We start from the raw sequence: 15,137 nt of genomic DNA, 5'->3' as shown, positions 1-15,137 counted from the left end.
CGAGCCTGCAGGTCATGTTTTCTCTTTGAAGCACAGTGGGGGATTTTAGAAAGGGATCATAAAGCTTTGTGAAGAACAAACACGACTGCATCGTATGTGATGGAATATCATTTTTAATTGGAGATATGCTCTGACAATGCTGTGGTAATAATTACAGTACAGTACGACAAAGTAAATAAAAATAAAATACATTATTTTGATTTGTGACAATCCCAAAGCCCGATAGGAATATCCCATGATCCAATGATTGAATAACAAAATAAAAACATATACGTTTTGTCATTTAGAGCAAAAATGCCAAAAATTGAGCATTTGAGTAAAATTACTTTTTGTTTTATCATGAAGTGAGGACATTTCTTTCAAATTATGACAAATCTTCCCCCAATGCTTTCCCCCTGTATAATATAACACAAAACACCAATGTTTTAATCTGAGTTAAGATATCAAAATCTGAAATATAACCCTGATTCAATTACATCAAATGAAAACATTTGCTTTTGAGAGCCACTGTAATTTATTTCCAAATAATAATAATGCAAAAAATGACAATATTTGAATTTGGAATTTGTAAGAAATGTTATCAGATCTTTTATAGAAAAAAACATTGACATTTAACTCATAATTTTATTAAATAAAAAAAGAGGATTATGTCAAGAGATGTCTTAATTTCTGTCACCTGGGCCCAGTTTTTCAAAAAAAGTTTCAAATTGGTCCAGATTTGGAAATCTCATGCTTTGTTATCCAGGATTAACTGATCTATATATTTTTTTATGACAGTCTTTTAAAGGAACATTGGATCATTGTGATTTAAATACCAAATTTCAAGATTACCAAATCCATTTTACCAGAGCCTTAAATACAGGGGTGCCTAAACTTTTTCGTATGAAGTGCCAAAAAAACAAATATTATTGGGTAATTTCTTAACTTATATTAAAAAAAAAAACAACCAAAAATACTTTAAATCGCAATAACTAATGCAGTATAAATTTTTAAATTATTACAATAAAAACAAGGCAAAAATGGGGTTTAATGCTGAATACACTTGCCAAGAAAAATCTGCCTTTGCCTTGACTTGTCTCCACAATTCCTGCATTGTCCTCTATCCGTCAGCCCTAGTTTGGGAATCTCTGCTTAAGGGAAAACAGTGTAGCCTACTGGCTTAGCAAAGAACAACAGCTAGTCAAAATACCAGCGACCACTAACAGCCATTGTTTGTTTTAATGCTAAGAAATAGAAACACTGCAATCAACAAACATTTTACATTTCTTAGTTTGTTCTAATACAACACTGCTTTGATTATAATAATTCTGAAGTTTGTGATCATTTATTTAAAAAATAAACCTTTTAAATTTATTTGGTTCATAAAAATCACAACTGAATCCACCCTTTTTATGGGATCAGGATAATCCTGTTGTTGTTGTTGCTGTTGTTGTTTTTGGATGATATAGATCTCAATTTGAGTTCAAAGTTTTGACTAGCCCAAAGGGCAGGTTTGATACAAGTCAAATATAAGATTGGATTTCATGGTCTGATCTTAATTCAAAATCCCTTTGTTACTTTTGAATAAGTCATTTCCAAGATTTGATACAATCCATGATCCAAAATCCCACTGGATTACTTTTGAAAAACTGGGCCCTGAACATAAAAAAAAAATAAAAAAATAAAAAAATAAAAAAATAAAATAATAATAAAAATAAAATAAACAATACATTTTGTTCTTCCACTCTGAAATTTCAGCACTTACATATGAGAACAGCTCATGTTATAATTCAATAAATATGAATGTAATATCTGCAACTATTTCAGATTTATTAATGTTACTTGGACAAAATAGAGTTCCTTGACATCCATTAAATGTTGTTTCTTAGATTACCGAAATTCAGAGACAGTGACACACTGAAACATACACTCACGATGCAAGTTTGTCATGTGACCAGTTGTGATGTTTTTGGCAGCTTTTGCTAATTACATTGAAATGACAATATTTCAATCCATAATACAGACAACATTCATATGGAGACCAAGTACAGAACTGTTTTAAGTGATCCGTCTTCATTGATATTGACTGACAGTGTGAAATGATGATCAAAGATCTATTCTATAATAGATAAACCTCATATATACATACATTTAAGCATATCTAATACAAATTTATGTACATTCTTATTTATATATTAAGAGTGCCTGTTGAAAGAATATTGTTATTTTGTTCCGTAATATGTATAAAAACATACAAAAATAAATTGAAAGAAATAAAATAATAATAATAATAAAAAATAACAACAACAGAGCCAATTGAGTGAAGGAGGGATGATTTACAAGAACATACTGTACATTGACTTTACTGTCAAATTTTTTTCCCTAGCTGTCTTTCTTTTGTTGCTGTACACAGAAGCGAGTCATAAATAAGGTAACTATAAATCAACCAATTAAAAAAGGGACCCACTTCACATCACTGGATACAGATGTACCAGCTGCCATGCAAAATACAACACTTGATAAAATTGGCTGACGGTTTTTGAACAGCTTTTATAAAACATCTCATTTTCATGATGTGCAAAATCTGAAAAAATTTAATTGTAAATCATGCTTAGGTTTAATGTTTTATTAAAGTGTGAATTTGCAGTATATGTATGGCAAATTAATAAAAGCTCCCCATACATGACCACTCAAAAGTTTAGTGCAACATTTATCCTTTTTTTAGGGATTGTTTTTTAAAAATGGACCTACCATGAGAATAAAGACTTTTATATTGCTGCAAAACATTTCAGTTTCAAAAAAATGCTGTTGCTTTGAACTTTGTATTAAATAAACAACAACAAGAGAAAAATCGACGTATATAAATAAATAAATAAATAAATATAGGTATTTACAAAAAATAACTGCAGCTGTATTCATACAATGTTATTATTACCATAATATCATTCATCTGTTTTTCCTACTATGGGAGTCAGAGGTTACAGGTTTTCAGCTTTCTTTACAAAACTTTTTTGTGTTTAACAGAAGAAGGAAACTAATAAAGGTTTGAAACCACTTGAGGGTGAGTAAATCATCAGTAAATTTCAATTTTTTGGCTGAACCATCCCTTTATAACACACCTTCATCATCAAAAACATTAAAGGTGCAGTAGGAGATTATCTTCAGAAATCTTTTTTGTTGTGCTGGTTGAAAGTCTGTTCACATTCCAATAGTACTGATTAAAGTAAATTATCTAAATGTATTCATATGTACTTTTATATTCTGGGTAAGGCATAGACAAAAATGTTCATCCCAATTCCCATAATTCTAATTGAATGTAGATTTGTACATCTGTGCACACCTGTTCACGCAGATCTGCCGTTTGCGTGTGGACGTGAGAGAGTCACAGCAGTAAAACCAAATGCTGAATCAAAACTTTTAAAATACTGAGTCAATGTTGGAGTTGCTTTTGCATGCTGGTGGAAGGATGACACCATGGCTGAAGGCTTTCTTGAAGACAGGTAATGTTCTGCTTTAAAACTATTTTAGTCACGCAAAGCTGATATAGATTGTGTTGTTTCATGAATGGGTTATATGCACAGAAGTGTTGTTCACCCACTGAAATCTTCCGGCGAATGATTATTGTGACTATTTTCAATTTCATAAGGTACCTTTTACAGCATCAATGATGTAGATTTGTATTTAGTTAAACAACAAAACATAAGTAAAAAGCATTATTCCACCTAGCCTGCTTTACTGAGGTGAAGATGGTTTTATATTCACATTGGTTCACTTTTAAAAAGCAGTGACAGCCTGTGACGTGCTCCCTATTGTTTACCGCTACTCTGAATATTCGGTCGGAAATAACAGGTAAGTATGGCTTAGTAATAAGAGTAAATCCTGCACGCTGCCAGTGTTATGAGTCCCCCCTGAGATTGGGTCCGTGAGTGATCCTACTGGAGAGTGGATGATGGGGGCTGGCGGCATACGTCCCACTCAATTTTAGAGACAGACTATTTAGAAACAGGTGATTAAGAATGTAAACTTTTGGATTTCATACAGCTCCCCCCTCCCACTTTTAATATTTCCACTACGCCCCTGCCTACCGTTAGCCTCCTGGCTACACAAAGCTAACGCAGCTCTAATTAACCACACAACAAGGTATCACAATGATAGCTTTTGATCAGGCATTCACCACAGATGATCCCTTAGGGGTCCTAAGCGGACTCGATTGCAGGGGGGAGTCGATATCCCACCACACCAGCATACAATAGTTGCTTTAGGAAGAAGCATGTGAGAGAGTGAGACCAGCAAATCTTGCGTGCATGAAATATTGCACATTATGTCAAGTTTTGCTTGCTACACAACTGAAAGTGTGCTAGATATAATACAGTTTTTGGTTCGATACTATAAAGTACTATAAAGTTCTCACTGGAGAATGACATGATCTAGTAGAACTGTTATCTTTATGATGCATGTATGTGATTTCAAGAGGAGTGACCTTGGTATTATGCTAATGGTTAGCATTTTGACAGATAACCAACTGCACCTTTTAATAATCATATAAACACCAAACATTTGAATGGTAGTGTATACCATTATAATGGAAGCACATTATCACCAGAAAATGAAATGTTTTATTTTTTATAACTGACCATTTATCGTGCAATTACTTCATTTTCAATGAGAATGGACATCATTTGTATTTCACAATTGCAGCCATTTCTCATATTTCAACTTTTTTTGAATCTTACAAAGCCTCTCGGGGTGTTGCAAGTCAAAAAATGTCAAGTAAAAAAAAAGCAAAAGTGTTTAAAGAGAGACAACAGTAACATAAATATCATGGTTTCCCCTATTGCCTGTCATTTTATCCAATTCCTTTTTGAATTTGGCTCAATTACGGGTAAAAACTGTACAAGCAAGTCTGCTAGGCCATGGCTATTGAAGCGCTACAAAAATAATATCATGTTGTCCACACTCTTGGCTTGTGGAAGTCCTCAGAAGCGAGGTGCTATTTACAGCAGATGGGAAAAAAGATGAGAAGGTAGGTGAGATTAAGAGCAGAGTTGGCTACACAAGATGTGAGAGGAACTGAGATCTTCCACAAGGCAGAGAAAGGCTTGCGGTCCTCCATGCTAAAACAAGCGTGGTTTTATTTAAATGGAGACTTCGTATTCTCTCGTGTCCTGCGGATCAGACAAACAAAAAACACATTTTTCAGATTTTCAAGAAATTCACGTGTTCATATATAATTGCATTTTGTGCCAGGTGGGATTATGTATGTAACAAAACCAGTGCATGTTGGAAACAAAAACACAAAAGAGAGACGCTAAAAATGGAGATGCTCTAAATCCAGCGGTTCAGACCTTCTCGGCTTTGTCCGTGCTGATCAACTCTCCTTACAGGCTCTTTCTTTACAACAGAATCCTAGAGAGAACCTCTGGTGGCTGCTTTGAATCATAGGTCTCTGTACAAATCAAAAATATCATGCAGCTTAAGCATGAAAATAACTTAAAATAAAATTAATATCAGCAATGGAAACATGATGGAGGTTGGAGGAAAAAACATTGGGTGGTTTTGGTGAAAAAAAAAAGCATAAGTGTGAGTTATAAAAAAAAAGATGTGTAATTTAGGAAATGACATGAGAACACAAAGTTCCAGGAGTGAAAACAGCATTTAAATTCTGGAGTTAATTGGTAATTAAGATCTCATATCAATGTTTGGCAGTCATTATATTTTATTTATAACCATTTAAAACGCTGATTACAGTTTGGAATCAGGTTAAAGTCAGTTAATGTATTTACTAATGAATTAAGAATAAATAACACTAGTACATCATTTTTAACAATATTAATTAAATTTATTTAATAATATATTAATAAATAACACATTTATTAATGTGTTTGTTACAATCCTAAAGGTGGTTAGTCAAGGTGGGGGAGAGTAACATTAATTTTGGATGAAACACATAAACAAACACACAATATCAACGAGTGAGGGACAAAATACCACGAAAAACTAAATGCAATAGAGTAGGTTTTATTTACAAAAGATAGTTATAATAAGTGAAAAATATGTTTATATATAGAACAAAAAATATTTCAACAATCAAAAACCTATTGAAAATCACAGACAACAAACAGGACACAAAATGTTTAAACAATAAGAGGGTGAGTTGGAGAGATGAGACCCGAGCGGCGTGCAAACAATAAAAATAAATAAAACAAAACAACCAATTCTATTGGCCCAAATTCTACCCTAACTATCCAAAAAGAAAAAATATATATCTATTATTGAAAAGAAAATCTTAAATTCATGCTTGTTAACATTAGTTAATGCACTTGTGAACATGAAGTACAACAAACTGAATTTTCATGAACTAACATTACAAAGATAATAAATACTGTAATAATTGCATTGCACATTGTCTGAACATGTTAAATATATTATCTAACATTAACAAATTAAAATTTAGTGTAAAGTGTTACGGGTATGAATGTCATACTGGATTTCAACATTCTTCAAATTATCTTCTTTTGTGTTGAACAGAAAATAAAAATCATATCTGTTTGTAGCATTTGAGGGTGAGTAAATATTTTAATTTCTAACTGCCCAACACGATACATGATTTCAGTAAAAAAAAGAAAAAAAAATCACATCATGAAATACAAATATTTTGTCAGTGATAATCTCAGTCAAACATGGATCTACCAAAAATGTAAAAGAATAGTGTTATATACACTGTAAAAATCGACTTGTGTTGGGACAACGTAAAGGAATTAAATGAACTTTATAATTTTTACAAACTGAAGTGGACTGAACATAAAACAATTAAGTTGTCCCAACAAATCCTCAAGAATTGTGTTGTTTCAGCTGATTCTAAATGTGAACAGCAAACTTTATTTTTAAAGTGTAGAATAATAACTGATAAAAGAACACATTTTATTCAGATACTTCTTATTTATTGCTGTTAGACCATTTTTGAGTTGCTTTCAGAATGAATTACAGTTTTAGTTGTTTTAATGCATGTTTTACATTATATCTAACCAGCAACTGGTTTAATTGACTTAAAAGTTTAGTTTTTTTTTTCCCCCATTCATTATATGTAAGAACTCCATGTACTGCAACTTTAATAAAACCACTGTTGACAGAGATGGTTTTTGCAGAGCAAACTCACTTGAAAGGTTGCCACGACCTCTTATAACAGACATTTTCGGGTTTGTTGTTTAGGATTTGCTCATTAGAGAGCTATTAAAATAGGTGATTAAAATAGATTTAACTGCCTGTATTTGGATAATGTGATTATATTAATTGAACATTATTAAGACCCAAACCTGCATAAATGATTGATCGACTAAAATAAATAAGTACATAGATAAATAAATAAAATATTATTATTACCAAACAAACATCAAACAAACAAACCAAATAAGTAAACTACTAAATTATTCTTAAAAGTATTTTTTATGAAACCCCAACTATTTATTTTTAATATATTGTTTTATTTTTATTTTTTATATGTATTTATTTAGAAGTGTATTTTTTTGCATTTATTCCCACATGTATTTATTTACATTTTAACTACTTTTTTTGTTGTTATATAAAAAAATAAAAAAATGAAAGAACAAACAGAAAATAAAGTTGAAATTATTACAAGTATTTTAAAATGTAAAAAAAATTAATATGAAATGCAAGGTCATTCATTCATTTGTCCGTTCTTTCCTTCCTTTCTTCAGCAAGCTAGCTAGCTGATGTGGGCATCCACAGAACATGAACTGAGTATTATAAAGCGATTTAATGTTTAAGGAAAAAGACAATTCCAAATCAAGAACACAAATGAAAAAAAAAAAAAAAAAACTAAAATGAAATGAAATAAAATGCCCACAGCACAATATACTCGAAGGCTCTGCTTTTAGTAAACACAATCTTTTGAAGATCAAGACTTGTCATTGGGGTTTATGATCCTCTGTTTGCATCATCCTCGACACACTTAATGCAAGAACATGAGTTCAGGGCATTAATGGAAAAAGATGCATGCACACAAGCACACACACAAAGCATGCACGCACACACGCGCACACGCGCACACACACACACACACACACACACACGCACGCACGCACGCACACACACACACACACACACACACACACACACACACACACACACACAGACACACACACACAGACACACACACACAGACTGACACAGACACACATCCCTAGGGGATATAACTGTTATGGATCAGTTTAGTACATGCAGGCAGTGAATGGGTTATGAGTGTTATGAGATCTGAAGGGACACCAGCACAGCACATAAGAGGTGTGAATAATGTGTGTGTAACACATGCTAGACACAGCAGGCAGAGTGAAAAAAGACCATGTATCAGTGTAAAAGTATCGACAGGCAAAATCTCACCTCATTGTTCTTCAGGGATGCAAAAAGACAAAGAGAAAGTGCAAATGTAAGTAAGCGAGCAAGATAATGTAGGTTAAAATGTGTTAGATCAATTACAGGGATAATTTAAAGCCCCCCAAAATGCACATTTTGTTATCGACGTGCTCAGCATAAATGAGCATAAATGAGTACACCCCCTTTTAAAAATTAATATATAATTTTAAACCTTTGTCAGTGAATATAGAGCAGGAGTGCCCAAACATTTTCTTATGAAGGGACAGAAACCAAACTTGATTGAGGCTAGTGGGCCGAAGGGAAATATATATTTGCCATGACTAATGTCTTAATTTATTTAAGAATATTTTTTAAAAAGTAGAAAACATTGATTTATATTAACTAATACAGCATTTAAATTTTTTTTTTAATGAACTTATTACAGTTAAAACAAAAAACAATCTCATTTATAACAGAATGGAGTTGCACTAGTTTTGTCTTGATTTGCTTGATCAGTTTGGTGATTTAAAAAAAAATTACATTTACTTTTAATTAAAATTTTAATTTCAGTTTGCTTTTTTTGTAGCTCAGCAATAAAACAAACAAACAAACAAAAAGGTTTAGTCAAATTAGAAATAATGGCTTTTAAAGGCATTCGCCTCAACCCTCTCCATCCTTCTCATTCTCTTCTCAGGTGGGAATGGCAGGCCAAATCAAAGGTTACAATGGGTCAACTTTGGCCCACGGGCCCTACTTTGGGCATTTCTGATATAGAGCACAATCTTTGGTGCATTTAAACAAAACAATTTTATTTTATTTATTTATTTATTTATTTATTTATTTATTTATTTATTTATTTATTTATTTAATTTTTTAACAGTTATATACATTCAAATAAGAACATCTTTAGGAACAGAAATATAATACATTTAAATTCAAACAAGGATTTGCAAAAAACTAATACAAATAAAATAAAAAAATTACAAACCAAAAAAATGTAACTAAATTTGTTATATTAATGTTTCTCTTGATTTTCCTGTTTATTTAAATAAAAATTATGATTAATATTTTATTAAAATTATGTTATGTGTCAAACATAAACTTAACAATGCACTGTTCAATAATAAACAAAAACAAAATAAAAAAACATAGACCTAATAAATACATACAAAAAGCTGCCTTGAAACTGCTTACTTGTAAAAAAAAAAAAAAGTAAGAAAAGTAAATAACACATATATGACAGAATGTCAGATTTTAAGGATTTTTCCTGTTTATTAACATTTTTTTACTCTCAACATATTCATTTGAATGTACAAATTTTTTGCCCCTGATCTTAAAGGGCACCTACAGTATGATGAAAATCATTTAAGTAAGCTGTTTGGACAGAACTGTGTATAAGTATAGTGTGTACACTGTCATATTGGAGTGATAGAAACACAATAAGTCTCTTTTTAAAAATTTCCTGACGTTAAAATAGGATCCAAATCTCTCCTATTTTGAGGTCGACACAACATGACGTAGGAGTGTGGTTTCCATGTCCACCGAATTGATTGACAGACGCGTATTAACATGTCCCCAATAGAAATGGGTATAATCATATCCACAAAACACGATGTGCACAAAGCAACTGGGATTAAAACAATATTTACTGTGATCATCAATCAAATATTACTGTGATGATCATTCTTCATCAAATGTGATCAAGTTTTACAAGTTTAAATGTTTTTAAAAGAGTTAATGTTTGTAATAAAAACGGTAAAATTGCTATGTAATTAATCACCACAGCCGTATAGTGTCAGTACAATTATTAAAGAAGATGCTTCAATCCTGGTTTGTGGACCTAAATCAGGTTTAATTTTGTTAATTAATAGAACAGATATTCATACAGCAGTGGATATTAACGTGTATCCTGTCACATTTGCTTTGCAAAAACTAAAAAGGTAATACTAAAACAAATCTGATGGGTATTTTTGCGCTAAAACTTCTGGAGACTAAATCTTAAATCTTAGAAAAAAGGGTTACATAGATGCCCTTTAAGTTGTTTTGTAGATTAGATCTAGTTTTGGCGTTGGTACTGACAAAACTAAAGTATTTGCACTAAGAGCATCCCATAAAAAACATTAATTTAACAGAGAGATTTGTGAGGGATGTATTCATTTGTTCTGGGCACTGTAGATTTCATAAAAGAAAAAAATACATATATATAAATATACAAAGTAAAAAAAATGTCCCAATCTTCTGAATTATAGATGCAAACAGACTTTTTACTAACTTACAAATTTAAATTTAAGTTGATCATTATCACTTAAAGCTATAATATCTTTCAAGATCTGTATTACAAACTCACAATGCCTAGTTTTATAATGTCTTTTGACCAAATTACATTTTCTAGTAATTTTGAAAGCTCATCTACATTCACTTGGCACTATTATTTCCCCCTTTTCTGCTCCAAAAAAAGTCATGAAAATGAGCAAATATGAAGATGTCAGTAAAGCATCACTTCTGCTTCAAAAGAGTAGAAAGTGAGTATAGAACAATGAGTGCAGGTGAAGCAGACACGGTACAGGTGATACTCCAGCAGACTCTACGATAATGAGGTTAACTATGTCAATTCCTCTCTGGTTTTTAATCCTGTGATTGCTAATGATGAGATGATGAGGGCGTGGCTCTGTGCGCCACTTCATTTCAACTCCAGAATGCCACTTTACAGCTAATTAGATAACAGAAATGAACCCGCAATATGGCAGCGCAGATGGTGCTCAAAGTGCAGATGTGCACCTGTAAGACTGAACACATCAGTACCTCTCAGTCCTGCCATGAAATATCACCACAAATGGATGCCATTGGTGGGAATATGATTCTGTTATAAGATAATTACATATTTATTTTGATCACACTTAATTTTAAAGTAAAATTCTCACTATTAACAAACCATTAAGACTTTTAGATCAAAGAATGACTAATTTGCTGCGTATTTGCTCCATTGAGCCGTTTTCTTTTCTGTCAGCTTAGCATTTGTTTAAAGAGTCAATAAACTATCATGGCTCAAAACAATATTGGTGTCTAATTTTTATGTTTTATAGAAAGTAGATGTGTAATAAACAGGATAAAGTACATCCAGTTGTTTGATTTTGCTTAATATAAGCTTATATAATTAGCCTGTTGGGCTCTACTCTATGATAGCAACTGCCTGGATGTACTTAATCCTTTTACATAATACATATACGCTTGTAGAAATGCTAATACAGTATAGGGTGATTTGTTTATTTTACTATAGTTTTTGCACTACAATGACATCTATAAAATAATCCCATTCTGTGAAATATGAACTTTTTTTAGATGTCAGCATCAGTGTGCTAGTTTTAAAGATATCTATAAGCTAGTGACAAAATTTATGTTTAGAACCTAGGTCTCAAACTTGATTCCTGAAGGGCCGCAGCTCTGCACAGTTTTGCTTCAACCCTAATCAAACACAGCTGATTCAACTAATCAAGGTGTTCGAGACTACTAGACACATTTAAGCAGGTGTGAGCTAAAGGTGGTTGGAGCTAAACTGTGAAGAGCTGTGGCCCTCCAAGAACTGAGTTTGAGACCATTGGTTTAGAAAATATAAACCTGATATAAAAATCCAAAGTTTGCAGTTTGTCACTTCCACCTAAATGGATCTGATTTTTCTTTTCACGTCTCATACATGAGTTTCTCATTTAATCTTTTTCATCAAATATTGACCAATCAAATACTCTCCCCTTTAAGACACTTCTCAATTGTTTTTCATTTGATGCACTTGAGCTAAAAAAAACTGGCAGAGCTGTGATAATGTCACCGACTCGGTCCCAGTCATTCCCCTCGCTGGCCAGCAGAAGCCACCATCTCCGGACTTCTAAGCATTACATCATCCTTTCACCTTGATCATGCTCAGCTGAACTCAATCCCGCTAATGACCCACGTACCCTTTATAAGCCAGCACCAAACGCTCATTCATGGCGAAGTCTTGTTTTATCCCCGGCCAGCATTTCTGAGCGTTATTCCTGTCTGATTCCCTGTGTATTACTCCAGCCTGTTTCTTGACTCTGCTTCGCCTTCTGCCTGCCCACGACCCTCGCTTTGTACACGGACTCTGATACTCACTGCCTGTCCACGAATCACGCCTGTTATACGGACTCTGATGTTTGCTATCTGCCCACGACCCACGCCTGGTTCACAGACTCTGATACTAGCAGCCTGCCCTTGATCTATGCCTGGTAATACTCACTGCATCTATCCATTGCCAGTCTCTTGTCATCATAGACTGTGGTTGTTGTGTGTTTGCACGTTAGTGCATATTGTGTGTGTAAATGAGAACTTGAGCAATAAAAACTGCATAATGGATCCCTCCGTGTCAGTCTCCCCGTTACAGATAAAACAAAACGCTATTGGATGTTTTTTAAAGGGGAGGGGCGACTCTATGCCCAACCGTTTTTAAAGTTTCAGTTGAGATTACGTCAAACATCCAATAATAATGCAAATTTCAAAGCACTGCACAGGATCTTTAATTCAAGTAGTTTACTATAGTATGCTATAAAATTCTAGGGTATTTATTATAAATTATTCTAGTAATTTTGGTATGTCAGTTACATACTTGTTAAAACTGCTTTAAAACTGCGCACGCATATACGTATTTGGTATGACTCACATTTTTAAAACCTTTAATTTCTGTATATGCTCTACTTGCTGAAAGGCACAGATATTTAAATATATGATTTCTTATAATGCAGGGGTGTCCAAACTTGGTCCTGGAGGGCCGGTGTCCTGCATGGTTTAGCTCCAACTTCCTTAAACACACCTGCTTAAAAGTTTCTAGAAAAAAGAGCTTGAGTTGGTTCAGCTGTATTTAATTGGGGTTGGAACTAAAATATGCAGGACTCCGGCCCTCCAGGACCGAGTTTGGATACCCCTGTTATAATGGGTTTTTGTCAAGATTGTGTACAGTTCACTTGAATTAGTTGTTGTTATTTTAATTTAAGTCTAAAAAATGTTGTTAAAATTGATAGCTCTCAATTCTGCTATAATGTTGAATAGCTATGGTCACTGCAGTTAAATATTAGAAATATTGATTTCCTAGAGATTTTATTAGTATCAGTGCTGCTGGCCTTCAGTCTTTAAAAAGATAAACATATATTACAAATATACTGTGTTTTTTGTTTCATCATTTATTTGAATGCTGTATTTAAAAAGTTATTTTTCAATCAACTGACAACATTAATTATAATTGAGAAGGAGATTGCTTTACTCACCGTGGTCTCATAAATGGGGTTTTCAAAAGCAGACTCTCCTCTAATGTGATCATACTGTGGCGACGTTGACATGGACATCCGGAGAGATTTTCCCTGCACCCTGAGAGCAAACATACAACAGCAATTCATCTGCTTTGGTTTATACTGAAGGACAGAGATTTGAAGTAATCTTCATAATTGGCCAGTGTCACAAATGTCATTGCATTCCTTAATAAAATGTCAAGCCACAAGGTACTCAACCTTTTGTCATTACTAATGTCGTTTGGCTGATTACTTTTTCTACTTAATAAATTTAGTTCCTCGAAAAATTCACACTTCAGATCAAATTTTTTAAGTCTAAATATTTTTGACGTACAAAGTGTGAAAAGTCACACTTGGTTTGATATTTTGTTATATAGTGCAAATATATATAATATATTTTAATGGTTTGTAATGAAAAAGCATTTTTTATTTATTCTTTTAGGCTGCATTTATTTGATTCAAAAACAGTAATATTGTAAAATGCATGTATTCATATTTTAATATTTTTATTCATAACACAGTATATGCACATTTGAATATATTATAAAATAATACAATAAGATTAGATTTTTAGATTAGATTAAATTTTATTGTCACTACACATGTACAGGTATAAAGCAACGAAATGCAGTCTAGGTCTAACCAGGAGTGCAATAGCAGCAAGTGCAGGATAAGTGGATACGGATAAGTGCAGGATAAATAAATAAGTAATATAGACTAATTAACCAAAAACATTTAAAATTCAAACTAAATCTACTTTGAGATGACAAATGACAAAATTATCAAAATTGAAAATACATAAAAGTCAAACTATTAATAAGCAATTAAAAAATATTTTGTAACATTATTAATTTTTGCCCCTCAGAATTGTCTATAGAAATGTATAACAACTTAAACGGTCTCGAAACACTAAAACACATTTTTTGAGATGTTGAAAGTCATATATATGTTTTAAGATGCTAAAAACACTATAAGCACACAGATATTTCACAGAAAAGTGGAAATTGATTGTTTTTGCATTGTTTAGAGCAAATTCGTTCTTCCAGTTTAAAAAGAAATTTTGAATCTATGTCATGACAATGAGATCATTGTGTAAATTCCAGAGTGGAAATTGGCTGTCTCTACCAGCTGGCACATAGTGACATCATTGAGTTTTCAGCACATCTGTTCATTAATTCATAAGAAAGACTTGGTTCAAACCAATCATCTTTTGTGAACAATATGCAACTTTATTAATATGGATGACATAGCTTTGAAAACTGTTTTACCTATGTTCAGAGACGCCGTGTTGTGTTGCCAACCATAATTCAAACAAGTAATAGAACAAGAAATGTTTGGAGATGTGTATCGTCAGTGTTGCGTTTATTGATGTGCTGCAACAAAGGTTTTGTTTCCATATCCAGCTATGATAGTACTGCTCGCGTGTGAACTCACATGTGTGAATTACAGTGGTCTGCTAACACGCGACAAAAAAATGTTTGTAAGGAACATATG

The 15,137-nt window shown here is 32.7% G+C and overlaps 1 protein-coding gene across 7 annotated transcripts in view; it reads right to left on the bottom strand.

Moving 5' to 3' along the window:
* Positions 1-95: 95 nt before the first annotated feature.
* sez6b (seizure related 6 homolog b) overlaps positions 96-15,137 on the bottom strand; it is a 369,655-nt gene continuing 354,613 nt past the window's right edge. For 2 of the 7 annotated variants that reach the window (XM_087284203.1, XM_087284199.1), the window contains exons 16-18: positions 13,619-13,722; positions 5,325-5,425; positions 96-5,144 (exon numbers count right to left, since the gene is read on the bottom strand). In XM_087284203.1, the coding sequence (XP_087140329.1) occupies positions 5,373-5,425; positions 13,619-13,722 (157 nt within the window). In that variant the 3' untranslated portion in view covers positions 96-5,144; positions 5,325-5,372. Of the gene's footprint in view, positions 5,145-5,324; positions 5,426-7,474; positions 8,386-13,618; positions 13,723-15,137 lie in introns of those variants that run through there. The other 5 variants (XM_087284202.1, XM_087284198.1, XM_087284201.1 and 2 more) reach the window with 3 other exon arrangements.

Source organism: Danio rerio, chromosome 15 (genome assembly GCF_052040795.2).
Source record: "Danio rerio strain M-AB ecotype USA chromosome 15, GRCz13ab, whole genome shotgun sequence".
In the NCBI taxonomy this organism is placed as follows: domain Eukaryota; kingdom Metazoa; phylum Chordata; class Actinopteri; order Cypriniformes; family Danionidae; genus Danio; species Danio rerio.
This window is presented reverse-complemented; position numbering and strand designations above follow the sequence as displayed.